A 24319-nucleotide genomic window follows, 5' to 3' on the forward strand; every position below is an offset into this window, starting at 1 on the left:
GAAAGTATTCAGACCCCTTCAATTTTTTTCAATTTTGCTATGTTGCAGCCTGATACTACAATTGTTTAAATTCATTTTTTTTCTTATTAATTTATACTCCGTACCTTATAATGACAAAGTGAAAACAGAATTTTAGAAATATCTGTAAATTTATTAAAAAGAAAAAACCAGACCAAATTCAGACCAACAACACTTGAAATTTAGCTCAGGTGCCTCCCATTTCTCTTGATCATTGCTGAGATGTTTCTACACCTTGATTGAAGTCCACCTGTGGTAAATTAAATTCATTGGACATGATTTGGAAAGGCACACACCTCTCTATAAAACTGAAGGTTCCCAAGATCACAGTGTCTTCCATAATTCTCAAATGGAAGGAGTTTGGCACAACCAGGCCTCTTCCAAGAGTTGGTCGCCCAGCCAAACTGAGCAATTGACGGAGAAGGGCCTTGTCTAGACTGGTGACCAAGAACATGATGGTCACTCTAGTTGAGCTCCATGATCATATATGCAGATGGAAGAAACCTAAAGAAGGACAAACATCTCTGCAACACTACACCGATCTGGGCTTTAAGGCGGTGTGGCCAAACTCAATCCTCTCCTCAGTGAAGACACGTGAATACTGACTTGGAATTTGCAAAACAGCACCTAAAGGACCCTCAGACTCTGAGAAACAAGATTATCTGGTCTGATGAACCTCAATTCTAAGCATCATGTTTGAAGGAAACCAGCTCTGCTCATCACCTGCAGAGTACCATCCCAAAAGTAAAGTGTGCTGGTAGCAGCCTCATGCTACAGGGGTGTTTTTCAGCGGCAGGGACTGGGAGACTGGTCAGGGTTGAGGGAAAGCTGAATGGAGCAAAGTACAGAGATATCCTCAATGAAAACCTGTTCCACAGCACTCAGACGGGGGCCGACGGTTCACCTTCCAACATGACAATGACCCTAAGGTAACACAGGAGTGGCTTAGGGACAACTCTGTGAATCCTCTAGAGTGGCCCAGCCAGAGCCCTGACTTGAACCCTATCGAACATCTCTGGAGACACCTGAAAATGGCTGTCCACCGACGGTCCCCGGCCAACCTGACCGAGTTTGAGAGGATGTGCAAAGAGGAATGGTAGAAAATCCCCCAATCCAGGTGTGCAAAGCTTGTTGTGTCATACCCAGACTCAAGGCTGTAATTGCTGCCAAAGGTGCTTCAACTAAGTACTGAGTAAAGGGTCTGGGCCCGGTTGCATGAAAACCCTTAAGTAAGGGTATCCCTGAAGGGGAAAAGATCCCTGAGGCAAGGGATTCCCTTAAGAGAGTTGCAACAAACGTCTTAACCGTCACCCTTACCTAAGTGTTTATATTAAGCGTTTCACTGTAGTTTCTGGCAGCGCACGGCAACGCGAGGTGCGGTTGCCATAGTTACTCTTCCATATTGCACTATAAACATAACGGACCGCAAAAATAACCTAACAACTACAGCTATAAAATATTTTTTATTTTTTTACAAAATGTTATTTTTTTGACAAATTGATCTTCATATAGGTGTGGGGCTTGAATTCACACGTGTTCATCTATCACTCCGCAAACGCGTGGGAAACCAGCAACTGCAAAAAAACGCTCCGCTAATACGTCCTGCTCATCTCTGGAAGGAAATTTGACGTGTCAATTCGGCGACACAGGGCTAAGGCCACTCGATGGACAGCTCTGCAGACAGTGGATTTATGTACTCTGAAAACGTCGCCAATGACAGACTGAAAAGTACCGCAAGCTTCGTCGGGTTTGGTGTTCAAGGTCAGGCTCAAGTGTTGCGGTGAGATGAAGGATTGACTGACGATCAAACCTATATTCTCTCAATAACTGCGCATCATTCATAGTCTCCAATGGATTATTTCGATCATTAAAAATGTGCCTAGGTAATTGCTCCTCTTCTATGAACATGAAATCAGCCATCGTGCTAGAGTAAAAGATGACTTAAGGGAGCTATTTTGGTCCCTTAATTTTTTAAGGTGAAACGGTTACTAAGGACTTTGTAGCAACGCATAACAGAACTTAAGGGAACACTTAAGCAATTAAGGGAAATACTTAAGTGACAGCCTTAACTTCCCTTAAGTAAGCCCTTAGGTTTTTTCTTGCAACCCATGTTTCACTAAGGGTACCCTTAACCTTATAATTAAGGGTTTTCTTATCTTAAGGGTTTTCATGCAACCGGGCCCTGAATCCTTATGTAAATGTGATATTTCAGTTTTTTTCTTTTTAATAAATTTACACACATTTCTAAAATTCTGTGTTCACTTTGTCATTATGAGGTACGAAATATAGATTAATGAGGAAAAAAATGAATTTAAACAATTTTTGAATCAGGCTGCAACACAACAAAATTGAAAAATGTGAAGGGGGTCTGAATACTTCTGAATTCACTATATATATAAAACATATTTTTTTTTCTATATTGCTCACCATTGTTTCAAGCTTGTATGAATGTCTTTCTTCTTAGACCACAGAGAGATCGTCTAACAAATATATAACTGGGTGAATTGAATACAATGGCGATACATCATCATGACTCACTGTAACAAGTATAATGTTCAAGCGTGTCAGTACAGTGTGGCTCCTTGCCCATTTTCTGAGAACTCCAATTAGTTTTGGTGAAAAAACAAACAAAAAAACAAACAAAAATAATAGCAGCTACCATTGCTCCATCGAATGCTTCACACTCCAGTCCAGTTGGTGGCAGAAACACACTGGTGCATAAAAAATGTGTTATGGAAATGCGTTTTTTAAAAATGTGTAAACTTGCAATAAAATTGTAACTATTTGGGTTCATGCACTTGCATAGTGTCAGACTTTGTCTCTCTGTGTCTCGTGTTTCCCCTCCTCTCGTGCCCATATTTGGTGTTCCTGTTCCTGTCCTCGTTCCCTTTAGTTATCAGTTCATTAGTTCCAGGTGTGTTGTTAATTATCTACTTTAGTCTGTCCTTTATAAGCCCCGTGTTTCCCTGCCTCTGTGTGCTGTCTGAAAGTGTCATTCTGTGTTCGTCTTGCCTGTACTCCACGTCTCACGAAGTTGGTTATTAAAGGATTACCGCTTGTGTAGAACTCCTTGTCTCCTCGTTCCCTTCCTCTGACGAAGCGTGACACCTAGACTATGTGCATGTTACTCTAAAGAAGAAAATGTTTCATCAATTTCTTTCAAGTCCTGTAAAAAAGTCCTGGTGTGAAAATTAAATATTTTAATTAGAACGAACACCTGTTATTGTGTCTGTCCTGAAAGACAAATATTGGCATGCCTTCAATGTGACTATTACGAGTGTGAAAATCAGACCACTGAAATGGATGAAATCAAGATAATCTGCTTTTTTTTTTTTTAAGTTTAACGCATTGTAAATACAATGTCCTGTTATCTTTAACCCCCAGATCCCACCCGTAGTATCTGTCTGACAGAGGCATGTGTAACCGTGGCCAGTAAGATAGTGGAAGCTCTGGACCGTTCTACCGACCCATGTCAGGATTTTTACCAGTACGCCTGTGGAGGATGGGTCCGCAAAAACCCCCTGCCAGATGGCCGGTCCCGCTGGAGCACATTTAACAGCATCTGGGACCAGAACCAGGCTGTGCTCAAACACCTGCTGGGTAAGTGCCAGAAAACAGACACACACATGCATGCTTATCCTTTTTGTAGGATGAGATTTGCTGAGTAAATCTCACTCAGTGTTCACACAGCAGTATATATTTAGAAAAACTCCTAAATGATTTATTTGATTTTCCAATAGAAAATTGCTGCCTTCATGCGTTTTGAAGAGTCTTACACTTCCGCTCTCTGTGCTCAGGTTGTTTTTGTAGATCGGCTCAGAAAATTTCATCGATTCTGCTCTGTGTGTCCTGATTACTTGTTTTTTCGGAGAGCATCCGTCCCTGTCTGTTTGTTCGATAAAGGACAATGACTTTCTCCATTAGTCAACCTCTCATGGATTTACAGTAGAGTGCTTGCAAGTTTTTTTTTTATCAGTTACACTTTTTTAAAGAAATGTAAGGTTAAAGTTTTAAAAACTTTAAAACTTGGTCCCAGTTTATATTAGGTGGTCTTCACTACTATGCACTTACATAAAAAAAAAAGTACAATGTACTTATTGTGCTGCTATTGTGGTGGGATATGCGTAAGGTTAGGGACAGGTTTGGTGGTATGGGTAGGTTTAAGGGTGGGTTAAGTTGTAAGGGATTGGTCAACAGTGTAATTATAAATGTAATTACAGAAAGTAATTACAGATGTCATTACATGCAGGTATTTTCTAAATTATAAGTACAATGTAAAAACATTTATGTACACAATAAGTGCATTGCATCAAATGATTAATTTAAAATTTGTAGAGTGATTTTTGCCTGTGCACTTGCCTTTGCACAATGCTAAAGTATTCTGAGTGGTTGCTATGGCAATAGTTCTTAATGATTGCCAGGGTGTTGCTGAATAGTTATTAAGATATTTTGATTAGTTATCAGAGCACTCCAAGTGGCTTGTTGGTTGTTCTGGGTGATTGCCATGGTTCTTCTATATTGATTGCTACAATGCTGTCGGGGGTAGGCAACGTTGGTCCTGGAGTGCTGATGTCCTGCAGAGTTTAACTCCAACCCTGAAAAAAAACCTCGCCGGCCTGTAGCCCTAGTAATCCGGTTGAACTGGGAACGCTGGCGTGTCTGGCTGCCGCTGCTCTCTCCGGTTTTATTGATTTTAATGTTTATTGGACTATTCTGAGTGTTAAATGAGAGTTTTGGAGCTCTGGAAGTTCCCTCTTGATATACACACAATTGCTATGCGGAACTATGTTTTAATCTTCGGCCTACTGTTGCCGGGATCACGACACATGTTATCACAAGATTGCCGTTGGTGTGGATCCTTCCCTCATACGCTGCTTGCAATCTGCTGAATCTAAAAGGAACTATTATTTAGCGAAGGACACCTATAAACTTTGCCGTAATGTCGGAATTCTTCGACCACCGCGATACATACATTGAGCGTCAAGGCACAAGTTTATCTATGACGCATCAGACTGCTTTTCTGTGCCGGTATTTCAACGTAAAACCAACAGACTTCGGTGCAATGGGGTGGGTGTTAACAATCTATTAGCGCTTAAACGCGTGGAGCTCTCTCCGTCACTCCCTATGCCCCCACGTCTGGTGAAATCGGCTCTTTTCAACGCATGCTCTGTTAACAATAAGGCGCTGCTGTTATTGGATATTATCATCAAAAAAAAACTGGACTTGGTCTGCTTGACGGAAACATGGCACAGACAGTCTGATGGGCTTGTGCTTAATGAACTTACTTCATCTGGCTATGGATTATTCGATTCCCCGCGACCCTCTGGCAGGGGTAGGGGACTTATTGTGTTGTATAATCAACAATTCACTATAAGTCCTGTGGTCACTCCTCAGTTTAATTCTTTTGAATGTCTTGTGCTGAGTGTCTCTGTGCCCATCTGGACTGTCATAGCCGTAGTCTACAGACCTCCTAACACTGCTGAACACGTTTTAACTGAATTTGCTGATTTTCTGTCTATGTTGTGTCTTAAGTTTGAAAGAACTCTTATCCTAGGGGACTTTAACATCCACATGGACAAAAAAAGACTCTGTAATGACTAAGGACTTTGTGTCTTTATTGGAATGTTTTGATTTGAAGCAACATGTGGATTGCTCCACACATATTAAGGGGCACACCTTAGATCTGGTTATTTCAAATGGATCATTCTTGTCGCAGTTTTCCATCACGGATTTAGGATTGTCTGACCATTTTGCTATTCTTTTTAGTATGGAATTGTCGCATACTAACATTTACCCTTTCCGTACTGTAAATTATCACAAATGGAAATCCATTGATCTCCCTGACTTCTCTGCTTTTATTGAATCCTCCTTAAGTGGCTTTTCTCTATCGGACCCTCTGGAGGTCAATATCTCTCTGTTAAATACTGTTCTTTTGTCTGGTTTGGATTTATTTGCACCTATGAAATCCCGGTCTGTGGCCTTTGTACGATCTGCTCCCTGGTATAAGGGTGAGCTGCGCTCTAGGAAGGCAGCGGGTCGTAAGCTGGAGCGTAAGTGGCGTACCTCTGACCTGAATGTGCATTACCAAGCTTGGAAAGACCACTTACTTGAATATAAGGCAGAGATTGTATCTGTCAGATCTCAGTATTTCTCTCAGATAATTGACAATAATCTAAATAACCCCAAAAAACTGTTTCATACCATTAACAAACTACTCAAAGGTAACAGTTCCTCTAACGTACCTGCCACAGATCAGCTTTGTAATGGATTTCTTAATCATTTTAGTTACAAAATTGCCAATGCGCGCAAATCCATTACTTCTGTTGCGTCTGCTTCTGCTCCTAGTATCCCTAATTTCTCTGGCACTTTTTTTCTCAAATTTTAGCTTACTTGATCCTGTCTCTCTGGGTAATGTGGTTTCACAAATGAAAGCTGCCACTTCCATAGTTGATCCAATACCCACCTGTCTGTTTAAATCATGTTTTGCCTCACTATGTCCAGTCGTCTTGAGTATAATAAATGACTCACTGAACACGGGTGTTGTACCTGCTGCACTCAAAATCGCTGCTGTAACTCCTGTACCAAAAAAGCCCAACGTAGACTGGGTAAACATCAATCATTTTTGTCCCATCTCCAATTTGCCCTTTTTGGCTAAAGTGCTCGAGTGAATTGTGGCCTCTCAGTTAAATACTCTCCTTACTTTACACAATCTTTTTGAGCCCCTCCAATCTGGCTTCCGCAAACTGCATAGTACTGAAACAGCATTGGTTAAAGTCACCAATGATCTGTTAATTGCTGCTGACTCTGGCTCTCTGTCAATCCTGATTTTACTCTATCTCAGCGCAGCTTTTGACACTGTAGACCATTCTCTTTTACTCTCTCGATTGGAAAAAGTTTTTGGTGTTACTGACACTGCTTTAAATTGGTTCAAGTCTTATCTATCAGTTTGTGTCCCTGGGTGGTTGCAGGTCCAATATTCGTTCAGTGCAGTTTGGTGTTCCCCAGGGTTCAGTTTTGAGTACCATTTTAGTATGTACATTTTTCCCCTTGGGCTATTTCTAAGTTCCCTTGGTCTTGAGTTTCATTTTTACGCAGATGACACTCAGATTTACACTCACTCAAAATCTGGTGATAATTCGGCTTTTGCCTTTCTTGAACATTGCATATTGGAGGTCAAAATATGGATGTCTCAATTTTCTTTGTCTCAACAGTGACAAGACTGAGGTTATGCTGATTGGTTCACCCCATCAAATACGTAAATCTGGCATTTTAAACTTAAAGATGGATGGTTCTGTTATGGAGTTTCAAACAAAATTAAAAAATCTGGGGGTGATATTTGATTCAAACTTAACATTTGATCCTCATGTTCAGAACACGGTTAAAGTATAATTTTTTCACCTCAGAAACATTGCAAGACTGCGCCCCATGTTATCTTTCTACGTGGCTGAAAAACGGATCAATTTGTTTGTGTTTTCTCGAATTGACTACTGTAATGCTCTGCTCGCGGTGGTCTCTAAATCTACTCTAAACAAATTGCAGTATGTTCAAAACGCAGCTGCCAGAATCCTGACAAGTTCCAGGACAAGTGAGCACATCTCTCCTATCTTGGAGTCCTTGCACTGGCTTCCCGTCAGGTTTCGTGTTGATTTTAAAATTCTTATGCTTACCTACAAGGCCCTGCATGGTTTAGCTCCAGAATATCTGACTGAACTTTTAACTGTCTACACCCCAAGGCGTAATCTTCGCTCATCTGATTCTGGCTTTTTAACTATTCCTGTAATTCGTTTACGCTCTATGGGTGACCGGGCCTTCTCTTCTGTGGCACCGAAACTCTGGAATTCTCTCCCTACTGAAATTAGACGGGCTGAATCCCTTGGTGTTTTCAAATCATCTCTTAAAATGTATTTTTTCTGGTTAGCATATACGTGATATGTTTCTCTGATTGTCAATCTCCAGTGTATTGTTTCTGTATGCCTTGGTAAAGCGCTTTGAGATGTAACTTTTAAAGGCGCTATAGAAAATAAAGTTTATTATTATTATTAATTCTGAAGACCTTGACTAGTTTGTTCAGGTGTGTTTGATTATTGTTGGAGCTAAACTCTACAGCACAGCAGCACTCCAGGACTGACGTTGCCTAAACCCTGCTCTAGGTGATTTCCAACTGCAATGAAACAGTTTATTTCACATTTACAGGTCACCTGGCATACGCAAAAGTCACATGATCATTCTTTAATGTACTATAACCTCCAAGAAACACCTCATACATGGCCACTCACAATGCCTGGATAACCCTCATTTACACTGCACAAGTCTGTGGCGCATTTTGGCTCAGACACCAGAGCTCATTGTGGCCACTATAGTCAATGCTTGTGTTTATACTAGTCATGCTGCGGCATGTTTCAGAAGTGTCCCAGAAATGACTCTCTACACTGCTTTACTAAAGATACACACATATATCTCCTTCGAAAATAATGGCTATTGCGGTGGCTGCTGTTTTAGTCACATAACTTCAGTTAATGGAAATGCCATCAATTCACAGTAGGTTTTTAAAGACATTTATAAAATTTCAAAAACATTTTGCACAAATCTGTAATGGAAACCCAGTTACTGTCCCTCTCCTTCCCTTCCTGTATATCAGGATGTAGATTTTCATTATTTGCTCCCTTGCAAGCTCTAGTGTTGTCTACAGGAAATGCTAATGTAGTCTCTTTTGCGTTTGAATGCATTGCTTCATTCCTCTCTCTAATTTTTGCTCTTTTTGACTTTGCCTGTTTTATTTAATAAGCTGTTGTAATGCGCTGGCTTTGATCAAACTCTCTCTCTATCTAATGAATGCACTCTCACACTGCGGTCCCTGCGGCCTTTTTGCCCTGATGACACTTCATCATATTGACTCTGTGTGTTGCATCAACCCCACAGCCAGCTTCATCCAATCACATAACATACTTCTCTCAGCCTTCTGCACATTTAATAACACTCGCCTTACATGAACATATTTTTGATCTCATATTACTCTCAGATATATGATCCATCTTCTGTGGATTGGGGTTCTTGAGTGTGCGTGTGCTTGGGTGAGTGTGTGTGCAGCACGAGGTATAGCTATAATAATAAAGTATGTGCTCACACTAGATTGTAAGCTTGTGCAATTATTTTGGCTCCACTGTGAATATGGACAACAGGACATGACATCACACTCCATCCAGGGATTCTATTTTGCAAAAAATATCAAATGTAATTATGACATTTACTATGTTTAAAGGGTCTCGTATGGAGTTACCAGGGTATTGCTAGGTGTTTCCACTGTTTGGAGAGGTTACTAGGCAGTTGATTTGGTGTTCTGGTTGGTTACCAGGGCATTGCTAGATGGTAACCAGGGTGTTCTGGATGGTTGCTGGTTGTTTGCTAGGGAATTCTGGGTGATTACCAGAGTGTTGCTAGGTTTTTACTATAGTGTTCTGGGTGGTTGCCAGGGCATTATTAGGTGGTTGCTAGGGTGTTGCTGGGTGGTTGACAGGGTGTTGCAAGGGTATTCTGGTTGGTTGCCAGGGCATTGCTAGGGTGCTATATAGGTTGTAGCTAGAACATAGCTGGGAGGGTTCAAAATGAGTGGTTGCTGCTTGTTTGCTAGGATGGTATGGTTGGTTGCCAATGTGTTGCTAGGTGCTTTGTAGGGTGATGCTAGGGTGTTCTGGGTTGTTGCCTGTGCATTGGTGGTTGCTGTGGTGTTCTGGTTGGTTACCAGGGTTTTGCTAGGTGTGTACGCTGTTCTGAGTGGTTACTAGGTGGTTGCTATGGTGTTCTGGTTGGGTGGTTACTAGGGTCATGTAGGTGGTTGGCAGGGTGCTGCTAAGTGGGTGTTCTGGTTGCCAGGTCATTGCTAAGTGGTTGCCAGGGTATTCTGGGTGGTTGCCATAATTTTATGGAGGGTTTCTAGAGTGTTGCTTAGTGGTTGCTAGGGTGTTGTGGGTGGTTACCAGGGTGTTGCAAGGGTGTACTGGGTGGTTGCTAAGGTGTTGTGTGTTTGCTGTGGTGTTCGGGTTGCCAGCTCGTTTCTAACATTCACCAGGGTATTCTGGGTGGTTGCCGTAGTTTTATGGATGGTTTCTAGAGCATTGCTTGGTGATTTGCTAAGGTGTTTAGGGTGACAGGTAGGGTGTTACTAGTTTGTTATGGGGTGGTTACTAGGTCACTACTTACTGACTCATAAAAGCGTCATAAGTCATATTCTTATATAATCTCCATAGAATTTGCATAAATTAATTTACTAAAAATATTTATAAAAATATCATACTTTACTGTCATATTTATTACATTCCTATTGTTGCACTTATTTTCTATTTTAATATGGTGAAATAAATTCTGCTTATTAAAATATGGGCTGCGTGGGATACTGTGTAATGGGAGAAATATGTCAACCAGTAGAGGCTGCTTTTTTAAACAGCCCAACAGGCATGAATAGTTCAGTGACTAAAATAGAAAGAATGAAAGGACTGATGACGCACCCATTTAAGAGTACATTAAAAGCGGAGAGTCATAAAGTCAGATTATGTGTTTGTAAGTGTATGCATTTGCAAAGCAGTACAGTGTGCTTTGCCCTCACACAGAGCACCTCCGAAGAAGACAAATGAGCGTTTTGTGCCAATGCACCAGGCTGACTGTCACCTTTTGCCCAGCAAACACAAACAAACACAAGCAAATTCTGGAAACGGAACAAGATCAGCTCTGAATTCTGCTCGACGAGCAGCGAATCGTGCCAAAGCTCATTTCTCTCTCACCGTGTGTCCTCTCTCTAGACTAGACCTGCTGACCGGTAATTGGACTGCCGCTGTCCCCTGAGAATTTATTACTTGAATATTCCTTCCTCCTGTTTCTTAATGTAATTGCACTGTTAGGAGGAGAAAATACTGCGGAAAAGACAAATGAGCAAGAACAGAGGGGAATGTGAAACTAAGAGCTGGTTTAGGGATATGCAACTTGTTTGCTTGAATGATCATATTGTAGATTATTTACGCCATCTCTCTTTCACACAACACAGATGTGTGTAAAATACAAAGAGAAGAGTGAATTATTCCTCCTCCGAAGAAGTGTGAGGTGTATTGCCATGACAACAACTAAGAGTACCAATCAAAGTTCACGATGACAAGCATTATTGTGAGTTCAAGGGTGGGTTGGTGAGTGCATATTTGCGACTCATCATTCGTGTGCTATTATGTTTTTGTGTCCTCTTTCCTTGCTTGAGATGTTTAAAGATAAAGTGTATCTTTTCTGTTACACTATAAACACAACACTTACAATTACTCTTAAGGTAATCTATGATGATAAAGCAGTGAAGTAATTTTGTCAAAATATTATTAAGATTTAAAAAATGGAAAAAATGGAAACGGTCTGCTAACCACACACACACTCTCTCTCTCTCTCTCTCTCTCTCTCTCTCTCTCTCTCTAACACACACACACACACACTCTTTCTCTCTCTCTCTCTCTCTCTCTAACACACACACACACACACACACACGTTTTCTTCAAAACAGAACTAACAAAATAAATTTTAAGAGGAGAATGCATTTTCTGAAGCATCTGTACCATTTTAACTTTCTTCTATATGTCTTTGAGCTCTTTTATCGACTTGTTTCACGGGTCTCTTACCCGAGTGCTCCACATCACAAGTCCAATGCTATACCGGGTGCGCTACAAAGCCAGTTTACCATGTCAGAAAAAGTTAAACATATGCAGCTGATCATGTGATCCAACTTACAAATTCTGAACTGCGGTAAAAGTGTTTTCAGATCATAACTTAGTATTGTCCAAGGAACTTGCCAAAAATAAGTCTTTATTAATCAGTAATCTACCCCTGTAGTCATGATTAATTTGGAAAGGAGTAAAAGTTGTTGGGGCCTATAATGTATACTTCAACTGCAAACTGCAGTGAATTGTATGTATAGGCATGTTTTTGGACTTTTACAAAAAATAAACAATAAAAATAGGTAGAAGCGTGTTTTTTTGTGGGGGTTTTTTTCACAGTATGTTGTGTAAACTGAAGAGTGTTTACTATCCTCAGGAAGTCAACCTGCATGGTGTACTTACAGCGTGGCCCTCACTGGTTGTTTCTCTGAGTCACCTGTTCTGGTCCCTTCCACTTAATTTTGCCGTTTCTCATGTGAATGAATTTAGCATGACAGTGGCAGTGCTTTTCCCTTCTGCCTGTCGTCTCGCTGGCAGCTGTCGCACACAGTGTTTTGACTGCGATTGATGGCAGAAGGTTATTGAGGATGAAAACCACCCTGCTCGTTTGGCTCGCCAACGGCGTCTGTGTTTCATCACATTTTGTCGCGCAAGGCAGCTGTCATGGACGTGACAATAAAGATGGATGGCAGGACCCTTTGTTGCAGTTCTTCCAGTTTGGACTCCATTTACCTGCACTGCATTGCATATGTTTATGTACCATAATTCCATGCGTCATGATGGGAGCCAATCAGAGGGCACCATTGTGTCATCTTGACAGGCAGCTGGAGAAACTCAGGTTTCATTACCCTGTGCGTTGACCCTGTGCAAATTGTTCTCCCTGCTGTCATGTTTGTTTACCCTAACGATGGTGCTCTAAGCTGCCACCCTTAACTATGGGATGTTTTTGTTTCCTTTCTCTCATCCTTCATGTCCTGTCTTTTATTATTGTGAGGGACAGTTTTGCTTTAGCATCCAAGCGCCAAAAATATGAAAATTGTCATCTTTTACTCACCCTAAGGTTTCAAACACAAAAGTTGTAATTTTGAAGAACCTTTTGATGAAGTGAAGTGACATTCAGCCAAGTATGGTGACTTTATACTCGGAATTCGTGCTCTGCATTTAACCCATCCAACGTGCACACACACAGCAGTGAACACACACACACACACACACACACACACTGTGAACACACACCCGGAGCAGTGGGCAGCCATTTATGCTGCGGCGCCCGGGGAGTAGTTGGGGGTTCAGTGCCTTGCTCAAGGGCACCTCAGTCGTGGTATTGAGGGTGGAGAGAGCGCTGGACATTCACTCCCCCCACCTACAATCCCTGACGGCCCGAGACTCGAACCCGCAACCTTTGGATCACGAGTCCAACTCTCTAACCATTAGGCCACGACTTCCCCTAATGCATACAGGAATGCATACAGTGACCGAAGGAGCATTGTCTGGAAGCTTGTTTCCACCATAGGATTAAAAAAGCAAATAAAAAAAAAAGGTATTTGCGACTTTTAATTTCGCAATTCTGACTTTTTTAATATATAAAATCAGAATTGTGAGACAAATTCAAAATTGCGAGATATAAACAGTATTGTAAATCTGAGAAGAAAACTCTGAATTTTGAGATAAAAAGTTGCAGTAAGCTTTTTTTTCTGTTTTATTTTGTGGAGGAAAAAAAAACAATTACGAGATGTAAACTCGAAATTACACGAAAGAAAGTCAGAATGCTGATTTATTTCTTGCAATTCTGAATTTGTCTCACAATTTACATTTTCACAATACAGATGATAATCAAAAACAAACATGTTTTGTTTGTTGAGCTTGTCTCTTCTGGAAAGGGGGCAGGGAGCAGCATCTCATTTGTGTTTAAAGAGACACACACGAAAACAGCATGCTTTTGCTTCCACCCAAGAAAGGTGGATTTACAGCATGGAATAATAAATGATCTACGGTGTATTATGAGCTGAAACTTTACAGACACATTCTGGGGACACCTGAGACTTGTTACATTTTGTGAGAAGGGCATAATAGGACCTCTCTGAAACTTTTACTTGGCAAATGTTACCATTTTGTGATGCAACTCAAATGCAATAACCTATGTGTTCCTGTAGAAAACGGCACCTTTAACTCAAGCAGTGAAGCAGAGAAGAAGACACAGTCCTACTACCTTTCTTGTCTTAATGAACAGCGAATAGAAGAGCTTGGAGCCCAACCACTCATCGACTTGATTGCAAAGGTGAGTATTTCAGTGGCGCCCCCTCTGGTGTGGAGGATAAACAGTGCATTTCTGTAATATTTTTAAGGGGTCATATGATGCTATTTTAAATATCATTATTTTGTATATTTGGTGTAACAGAATATGTTGACATGCTTTAATGTTCAAAAAACACATTACTAGGTTCTACTAGGTTCTCAAAACAGTCGTCCATAAAATGCGTTGCACAAATTCGAACATTTAGGTTGTGCTGTTCTGTTGTAAACAAATCTTAACCAATGATTCCTAATTGCATCTACTTTCCAAAGCCAAATAAAGTGCTTTTGCTTTCACATAGAAACACACAGCGTCTCCCAGACATGGCTGCTTCAACACTACTGCGGTTACTGAAACCACGCCTCCTCTCTTTGCGTGAACATTCGGGCGACATTACGCAAATATTTCCACATCGTAACGTAGACATGTGGGGGCGTGTTTAAATGAGCCGTTTTAGGGGGGCGAGTCTAAACTTTTAGAAAGAATATCTCTGGTTTTGAGACTTTAGTCTTTGCAACTTTAGGGATCTTATCTATGCACGAGCAGCTTGTAACACTCCAAATATAAAGGAAAACTTGAAATCACATCATATGACCCCTTTAAACATTCTTTTTTGTGTATTCCTATTCATTTGCAGTCATTTTTACATATGTTAATGGACACAAAAACGCCAATTTTGTTGAATGACCTTTTTGATTGCTTTCCTGTGCATGTCCTAAAAATAGACTCTTTTATTTGAACTGAGCACCGATACTATCAATTCCTCTCGGTTTAAAATCAGCAAGCCTTGAAATTATGTAGACATCCTTCAGCGAGAGACGTTTTCATGCATTTCGATCTCTCTGAATCAGCCATTTTGAAGAAGAAAGCTCTGAAACTAACCCTCGGCACAGACCTGAAAGATTAATCCGTGTTACAGACACAAAGCAGTGATGTCAAACAGCACTTCATCTTGCTAATTTACAGCCTCCCCACACACAGCTGCCTCCTGCAAGGTTTAAAAGAGGTATGGTGAAGAAGATGGAGGACAAATATCTACAGTGCCTCTTATGAGCTGCCTTTTGAACACAAACGCTGCCCTTCTCTTCTGTCTTTCTGTCATTCTACCGCTCTTTCTGTCATCTCGTATCATCGGGATCACAGGGATAGAGCGAATAGTGTTGCAGAGGGCCGAGAATAGTTTTATTCTCAGAGGTGAGACAGATTTAATTGGCTTTAATGAGGTGTTGGCCTGAACTCATCAGAGTCATGTTCCTCAAGTTTTTGCCTTTTTTCACACTTGCATAACTAAATCCTTTTGGTGTAGTCATTTAAAAATTAGAATGAAATGGCATTCGTACCGCAGCTCATGTTAATTTCATAATTTGACACATCTCAGCAAGAAAAGCAATGTGAGCTGGAACTTTGGCTTTCCATATGAGAATGGAGAGAGAGAGACCTGAATGTGAATTTGCCATCAATTGTGGAGAGGTATATATATATATATATATATATATATATATATATATATATATATATATATATATATATATATATATATATATATATATATATATATATATATATATATATATATAATTTTTTTTTTTTTTTTTTTTTTTACTTTATTTTGAATATTTGCATCCTGTAATTGATTTTCAGTGATCATATTTAGTAATATTGTCATCAATGTCAAGATTTAAAGTATAAGATCAAGATATACTTATTCGATCGATTAATTGATATAGATTATTTCTCTGAAGAATGAAGGTAGCTATATGAAATTGGTCGTTTATTGCATTATTTTATGTTGTGTGTGTTACTATTACAGCATATATACTCACTCACTCACTCACTCACCCCTTGGCTTTTTGAACTCGAAATATGCAAATCTGAATGGAATCACTGTTTCAAATTTTGAAATCATGAAAGTTTCTTCACATGCTGCACATTCACAATATGAAACATAAATGAAGTACTGTATGTTAGATAATATATCTATAGACAAAAAAAGATGATTCACTGTCTGTGGGCATTTGTTGCCCCCACATTTTAAATACTTTGGACATTTTTGCTCCAAGGTTTAACATTTACACATTTGGTGGAAACATTTATCCAAAAATGATGAAGAATCATGCACAATATGGCAAGAAACAAATATAAAGACTGTAAATATGGTACATTTTTGATTTCATGTTAAGTTCACAACAAGTACCACCTTAGTCTTTTTGCCAAAACTGATGTTTATCTTTGTGTGTGTGTAGATAGGGGGCTGGAACATCACAGAGTCCTGGGACAAAGACAACTTTCTGGAAGTTTTAAAGACAGTTTCTGGACCCTACAGAGCTCAGCCCTTCTTCACTGTCGGTGTCAGCGTTGATCCCAAAAACTCCAACAGTAATGTCATTCAGGTACATTTACTCGCTGTATTAAGTTTAATAAACTCTGCTGACAGTGTTTGTTTGATTGTACTTGTCGTATTTATCACACCTCTGGTGTTTGCGCACCTGTGTAAACTTCCTGTTTCCTCAGGTTGACCAATCAGGACTCTTCCTCCCATCCCGAGATTATTATCTCAATAAGACCAATGAGAAGGTTTGAAGCAGAACTTAACGTCTCAGTTTACACTGGAATGTCAAGCACTTTGAGTCTTGTGCAGCTTTCAGTCCATGTCTAATGCTGTCTGTGCTGGTTTGTGTGTGTTTAGGTGTTGAAGGCTTACCTGGATTACATGGTCGAGTTGGGATTGTTGTTGGGAGGAGACAAGAATTCCACCCGAGTTCAGATGCAGCAGATTTTGGACTTTGAGACGGCGCTGGCTAACATCACAGTGCCTCAGGACGAACGGCGAGACGAGGAGAAGATCTACCACAAGATAAGCATAGCTGATCTGCAGGTGTGTGTGCTGCCTCCTGAGGGGTTCATAGAGTTTGGAGAAGTGCTGCGGTAAACACATGAAAGTGTGCTGATGAGGCTAAGAAGTTCTGAGCTGAAGACTTGGGATCATTAGTTTGAATCATTAAATCGTTATAATGAGTGTGTTTCACACATATTGCTTATTAAAGGTGTTTGTATGAGATAAGAGAAGAGAGAGTTCATGATTAATATATAGTGAAGTGAAGTGACATTCAGCCAAGTATGGTGACCCATACTCGGAATTCGTGCTCTGCATTTAACCCATCCAACGTGCACACACACAGCAGTGAACACACACACACACACACACACAGCAGTGAACACACACACACACACACACACAGCAGTGAACACACACACACACACACACCGTGAACACACACCCGGAGCAGTGGGCAGCCATTTTATGCTGCAGCGCCCGGGGAGCAGTTGGGGGTTTGGTGCCTTGCTCAAGGACACCTCAGTCGTGGTATTGAGGGTGGAGAGAGCGCTGGACATTCACTCCCCCCACCTACAATTCCTGCCGGCCGGAGACTCGAACCCGCAACCTTTGGATTGCAAATCCGACCTTCTAACCATTAGGCCACGACTTCCCCACATATAGTGCTGTGAGTCTGTGTTTACACTATTTGTCTGTCTGTCTGTCGAGCCGTCTGTCTGTCTGTCGAACCATCTGTCTATCTGTCTGTCTGTCTGTCGAGCCATCTATCTGTTTGTCTGTCTGTAGATCCATCATTCTATCCGTCTGTCTGTCGAGCTGTCTGTCTGTGTCTGTCTGTCGAGCATCTATCTATCTATCTATCTATCTATCTATCTATCTATCTATCTATCTATCTGTCTATCTGTCTATCTGTCTGTCTGTCTGTCTGTCTGTCTGTCTGTCTGTCTGTCTGTCTGTCGAGCCATCTGTCTATCTGTCTGTCTGTCTGTCGAGCCATCTGTCTATCTATCTGTCTGTCTGTCTGTCTGTCTGTCGAGCCATCTGTCTGTCTGTCTGTCGAGCCATCTGTCTGTCTGTCTGTCTGTCTGTCTGTCTGTAGATCCGTCATTCTATCATTCTATCCGTTCTATCCATCCGTCTGGCTGTCTGTCGAGCCGTCTGTCTGTCGAGCTGTCTGTCTGTGTCTGTCTGTCGAGCCATCTATCTATCAATCTGTCTGTCTGTCGAGCCATCTGTCTGTCTGTCTGTCTGTCTGTCTGTAGATCCGTCATTCTATCATTCTATCCGTTCTATCCATCCATCTGTCTGTGTGTCTGTCTGTCGAGCCATCTATCTATCAATCTGTCTGTCTGTCGAGCCATCTGTCTGTCTGTCTGTCTGTCTGTCTGTAGATCCGTCGTTCTATCATTCTATCCATCCGTCTGTCTGTCTGTCGAGCCATCTATCTGTCTATCTATCTGTCTGTCTGTCTGTTGAGCCGTCTGTCTGTCTGTCTGTCTGTCTGTCTGTCTGTTTGTCGAGCCATCTATCTGTCTGTCTGTCTGTAGATCCGTCGTTTTATCATTCTATCCATCCGTCTGTCTGCCTGCCTGTCTGTCTATCTATCTAATGTATCAGTCTTTTTCTCATCTTGGCTCAATAGAATGCAACCGATTCTCTTTTTTCCTTCATCCTTCTCTGTATATTAATATTCATTATTTTTGTGTGTCTTCTGGCTTTCTTCCATCATTTAATTAAGATTTTCTTTCTTTGAGCACCTGCGTTCAGGAAACTTTTGTTTTGTGAAGGCTCCTGGGATTTTCATGGTAACAGTTGCTGAGCAACTGTACAGTGAAGTAGTGAGGTGGAGGGGTGGCAGTGACAGCTGATCGTTCACTGATTAAATGATGTCTGCTGTCAGTATCAAGGGAACAAGGCCAATCTATATGCATCTTTCGAATAAGTTCAATTTTGTCTAGTTGTTTTACGTGATTGAATAAACAGCAGTCGATTATGTAAATATAAAATTGTAGCAATTTTATGTTTTTCATTAATAGTATACTTTCATTTACTTACAAAACTGAATTCAAATTCAAATTTAAAAGAAAACCATTTAACAGAATTACCACAATTACTAGCAGTTCTTCATTCCACTGCCTCGACGCTGAAGCCCGATACATTATACATTCATATCACTGTTCCTGTGCATTTGATGAGCAAACGTCTCTGGCAGCCGACACCCAGGAGGATTCTTACATTTTACTTAACATGCTGAGTTCTTATTTGAGAAAAGAAATCGAAATGCGCGTGTCATTTTTAGGTTCTACGATTTGTGAATTTATAGCAGCGGTCTTTACTCTTCTTGCTCGCAACAAAAAAACAACAGATTTTTATTCCTTCAACTTTAGCAGAATGTGCTGGAACACAACAGTAATGCAATAATAAACACCTTTCCCTACACTTTATGGACTTAATCTCATATGCGTAAAGATCCCTTTACTTTTACTTACTTTTACTTTTGTCATTTAGCAGACGCTTTTGTCCAAAGCGACTTACAAATAAGAAAAAGTAACTAAAACTAAAAAGTTACAACTCTATAAATACTATCTACCCACATATTTAAGAAAATAAAGAAATTAAATAAAATTAACACATGCATATAACAACAACATTTCAATAATAAACATATCAATGAAAAAATTAAATAAAAAGCTACTACTATCCCTTGCCGGTGTCCCTGCCCGGTGGAGTCGCACGGTAGAGTCGATGGTCTTTACACTCTTTGGTCTTCACACTAAGAGGGCTTCACACGACGACTGCCGCGACCGCTGCCGCGGTATAATAACCTTTATTATACCAATCTAACAAATGATCATTTCAATTCAGCTGGACCCACTTTCCTGTTTATCAACTACAAATGGCCAAGCAAGTGCACACACTGACAAGATACACGATACAGTACGAAACCAAACGCGATTTCAGCAACTCTCATCCTAGTAAACAAAATAAGCGTTTCCTAGCAACGGCAAATGCGCTAAACACTGAGACAAGTAAATACACTTACGAGCTGATTTTAAGCTTCCGCTGATAGACTGCTTCTCTTAAAGACCACTTCCATTACACTGCCTTCTGCTGGCGCTTGAACCCACTTTCCTGTTTATCAACTACAAATGGCCAAGCAAGTGCACACACTGACAAGATACACGATACAGTACGAGACCAAACGCGATTTCAGTAACTCTCATCCTAGTAAACAAAATAAGCGTTTCCTAGCAACGGCAAATGCGCTAAACACTGAGACAAGTAAATACACTTACGAGCTGATTTTAAACTTCTGCTGATAGACTGCTTCTCTTAAAGACCACTTCCATTACACTGCCTTCTGCTGGCGCTTGAACCCACTTTCCTGTTTATCAACTACAAATGGCCAAGCAAGTGCACACACTGACAAGATACACGATACAGTACGAGACCAAACGCGATTTCAGCAACTCTCATCCTAGTAAACAAAATAAGCGTTTCCTAGCAACGGCAAATGCGCTAAACACTGAGACAAGTACACTTACGAGCTGATTTTAAACTTCCGCTGATAGACTGCTTCTCTTAAAGACCACTTCCATTACACTGCCTTCTGCTGGCGCTTGAACCCACTTTCCTGTTTATCAACTACAAATGGCCAAGCAAGTAAATGTAAATGGCCTTTACATGAAGATTTATGTTAAAATGCATTGTTTCCAGCATTTACTGGTAAATGGATGCTTTTCTAGGAACTAGTGTGTTCTGCGATCAGTTCCCGCCAGATCCGTAGCAGTTTGTGTTAAACATACAGTACAGTAGGATTGATGTATAAAGGGAAATTGAATACATATGTTATTTTAGCCGCATGAAACATATTAATTAATCTCATATGTTAATATGTTGAGTTTTTCACATCTTTATGCAGAGAATGCTCAAGGGTTCACTTGGTTTATTAAAAAAACAACACAGCTTCTCATAACCATAAGAGAGAGAAAACCGTCCATTTTAGTCAGCTAATCTGTTTTCATCTACTATAAATCCACAAATCCACAGTGGAGATGAGGGCTGTGTGCTGAGTGAAGCGTTCAGCTGTGTGTTTGCGATGGAGGTCTGTGTTGTATTACACCCAAGGGCAGAGAGGCTAGAATTGCATCCAGGATTTGGGAATGCAAACATTTGGGTTATTGGCTCTAGCCTGCTGATTATTTGAGCGTTTTGTGCGAGAGCGAATCAAAACACACATTCTGTGTCCTTTTCATGACAGGGAAAGTATCGAGACGAGCAGAGCTCTCACAACCAAGGTTATGGAAAAATGAAAAATAATCAGAATTAAAAGGAGCACGCCATATATCGGTGGCTTACAAAAAGATTTATTGAAGTGCATTGCCCCTTCACGAATACTACTCGCTTGATTATCGTAACCTCCGTTCCTGAAGTTTCAACAGGCGAGTAAAATAATCATGAGTGATATAAAGTCACTTTCTGAGATATAAAACGGCAGCTGTAAGATATAAAGTGACAATTACGACAAATTGCAAGTCACAAAGTGTGACAAAATTTATAAACTCAGTCTGAGTCAGGACTGTGAAATAAAAATGTTGTTGTTGTGAGATTTAAAGTGACACTGCAAGATATAAACTCTCTTACTAGTTATAACTGTAAGCCACATTTACAAAAACAAGGTCAGATTGTGAAGTATAAAAGTCACATTGCAAGATAAATCACAATTGTGATATATAAAGTGACAATTATGAGAAATAAAATTGCTATTGGAACATTAAAAAGGTTTTGTTTTACAAAAAATACTATTTAAATCTTTCAACTTGAAAACGTCAGTTTATCAGGAAGTGACCATTTTTTTTCTCTCTGACTCTTTGGATGGAGACGGTGCTTATTCGCAAATGTTTTATGCGATTAATCCAGTTTTGAAAGTGAAAAAGTGAAAGTGACGTGACATACAGCCAACTATGGTGACCCATACTCAGAATTTGTGCTCTGCATTTAACCCATCCAAAGTGCACACACACACCGTGAACACACACACACACACACAGCAGTGAACACACACCTGGAGCAGTGGGCAGCCATTTATGCTGCGGCGCCCGGGGAGCAGTTGGGGGTTCGGTGTCTTGCTCAAGGGCACCTCAGTCGTGGTATTGAGGGTGGAGAGAGCGCTGGACATTCACTCCCCCCACCTACAATCCCTGAGACTCGAACCCGCAACCTTTGGATTATGAGTCCAACTCTCTAACCATTAGGCCACAACTTCCCTTTTTGCGCGTATAAGTTAAATTTGCAACTTTAAATGGAAACCCGGCTATTGTGAGATAAAAAGACAATTATGGGAAATAAAAATATTTTAAGAAATAATGTAACAAAATAATGTTTTTTGTTTTTGGGTGCCAAAATGGCCCAAAATCGTTCCTAACATAATGGACCGAGTTTACAAAACTCATCATAAATCCATTAATATTTTTTTTATATTTATATATTTTTTTAAATGTATGTACATTTATAACACTATACTTTGTATTATAACACCTTTGCATCAAATTCCAAAAAAACTAGTTAACGCTAATGTGAGGGTGTTTCTAATACAGCGTCTATGGGAGGGACGGTAAATTTCATATCATTCTCTCTTCTTCTCTCTTCTTTTTACATTTTTTCCCCTTTTTTTTTTTTTGAAAGTCATAAACACTATCGTGGAGTTTTTCTTTTGTTCTCTGAGCAAATGGGAATGCAAAATATATATTTGTGGTACTCTCCCATTCACTGCTCTTAAGTTAACCCAACTTTGATGACTTCCGCTGCTGAGAAACCCTGAAATGTGAAAAAGGTCCATTTGACAGTTTATTAGTGCATTCGGATGGAAATATTCTCCTGACATTATGCTGTTTGTTTCGGTCATAGCTGCTGGCTCCGGCAGTTGAATGGCTGGATTATCTGAACTTCGTCCTGTCACCGCTGGAGCTGAACGACACTGAGCCTGTGGTGGTCTACGCTAAAGAATACCTGCAGCAGGTTTCGGATCTCATCAACAAGACCGACCACAGGTACGGCTGTCTCCATGGTAACTGCTAATCAGAGTTCAGGAAGAGGACGTCCCCTCCGAGACATCTGTTTAGATTGTGTATCAGAACATTCAGTGCTAATAACAGCCTCTCTCTCTCTCTCTCTCTCTCTCTCTCTCACTCTCTCTCTCGCTGTTTCTGTCTTCCTGCATGAGAATATGAATACATGTATTTGTACTGCTACTTTAACACCATCTCTCTCTTTACCTGTATAAATAAATGAGTACACATGCAGAAACGGTCCCGTTTTTAGATATGTGGATGCATTCTCTCTCTTTCTTCCCCAGTCTTTTGAATAATTACATGATCTGGAATCTGGTGCAGAAAGGAGCGTCCAGTCTGGACCAGCGCTTTGAGAATGCTCAGGATAAGCTGCTGGAGAGCCTCTACGGCACTAAGAAGGTGCGTGTCGTTGGATTGTGTGTTTAAGAAATGGTTCATGCCAAAGTGATAATTCTGTTGTCATTTATTTGCTCACCTTCATGTTTTTCCAAACCTGAACAACCTCCAAGTTTTTTTTCAATGTAACATCACATGCTTTGTGTGATGAGCAGAAATTTTAGTCATTATTCACTGAAAATCTTTTTCACACCTGTCTAATTCTCTTTTGAGTTCAGCTCCAACAGTAATAAAAACTCACCTGCTTATAGCTTCCTAGTAACCCTTCAGACCTTGATTAGCTTGTTCAGGTGTGTTTGATTAGGGTTGAAGCAAAGCTCTGCAGGGCTGCGGCTCTCCAGGACCCCCACCCCTGGACTAGAGCACCTGCTGAACTTTTTGTTTGCTTATAAGGAAGAAAATGATATAGATTTGAAGTCACCCCCTTGTGAAAAAGTACACTTGACTTTAGTATACTTTTAAAATGAATTCTTATTATGGAAATAATATATATACTTAAGTGCAAACTTAATGAACTGTTTATAATGTTGTAATGTACTAACACTTTATTGCATGTTAATTGCAATAAATGAAAATTCACTATAGTTTAAATTTACATTATATGCAGTTAGTTGAACTTGGTGCTTTCTAAAACCACTTAAAGGGGACCTATTATGCCCCTTTTTACAAGTTGTAAAATAAGTCTCTGATGTCCCCAGAGCGTATATGTGAAGTTTTAGCTCAATATACCCCACAGATCAATTTTTACAGCTTGTTAAAATTGCCACTTTTAGGGTATGAGCCCAAACGCGCTAAATTTGAGTATGTTGCTTTAAATGCGAGTGAGCTGTTGCTCCCGGAGAAGAAAGCAGAGCTTCAAGAGCTCAAGCTCGGCATTAGCAGTGCTAGCCTTTGCAAAATAAACATTCCACTATTAGTACAAGCCTGTTATATTTACAGAAAACATACTCAGTTTAAAAGTCAGTCATCTGATTATATTGTGCATAATAAATTTGTGTTTATGAATTACACAGACGGGGAGCAC

At 40.3% G+C, this 24319-nt stretch overlaps 1 protein-coding gene across 3 annotated transcripts in view; it reads left to right on the forward strand.

The window, feature by feature from the left end:
• Window positions 1–24319, forward strand: part of LOC306854095 (endothelin-converting enzyme 2-like) — a 62490-nt gene that overhangs the window by 25862 nt on the left and 12309 nt on the right. For all 3 annotated transcript variants that reach the window (XM_079391910.1, XM_079391911.1, XM_079391912.1), the window contains 7 exons: window positions 3403–3618; window positions 13853–13977; window positions 16236–16382; window positions 16504–16566; window positions 16679–16867; window positions 22736–22878; window positions 23184–23298. In XM_079391910.1, coding sequence (XP_079248036.1) covers window positions 3403–3618; window positions 13853–13977; window positions 16236–16382; window positions 16504–16566; window positions 16679–16867; window positions 22736–22878; window positions 23184–23298 — 998 coding nt within the window. The remainder of the gene's footprint in view (window positions 1–3402; window positions 3619–13852; window positions 13978–16235; window positions 16383–16503; window positions 16567–16678; window positions 16868–22735; window positions 22879–23183; window positions 23299–24319) is intronic.

This window comes from Barbus barbus (assembly GCF_936440315.1).
Source record: "Barbus barbus genome assembly, chromosome: 34".
NCBI classification, from domain to species: domain Eukaryota; kingdom Metazoa; phylum Chordata; class Actinopteri; order Cypriniformes; family Cyprinidae; genus Barbus; species Barbus barbus.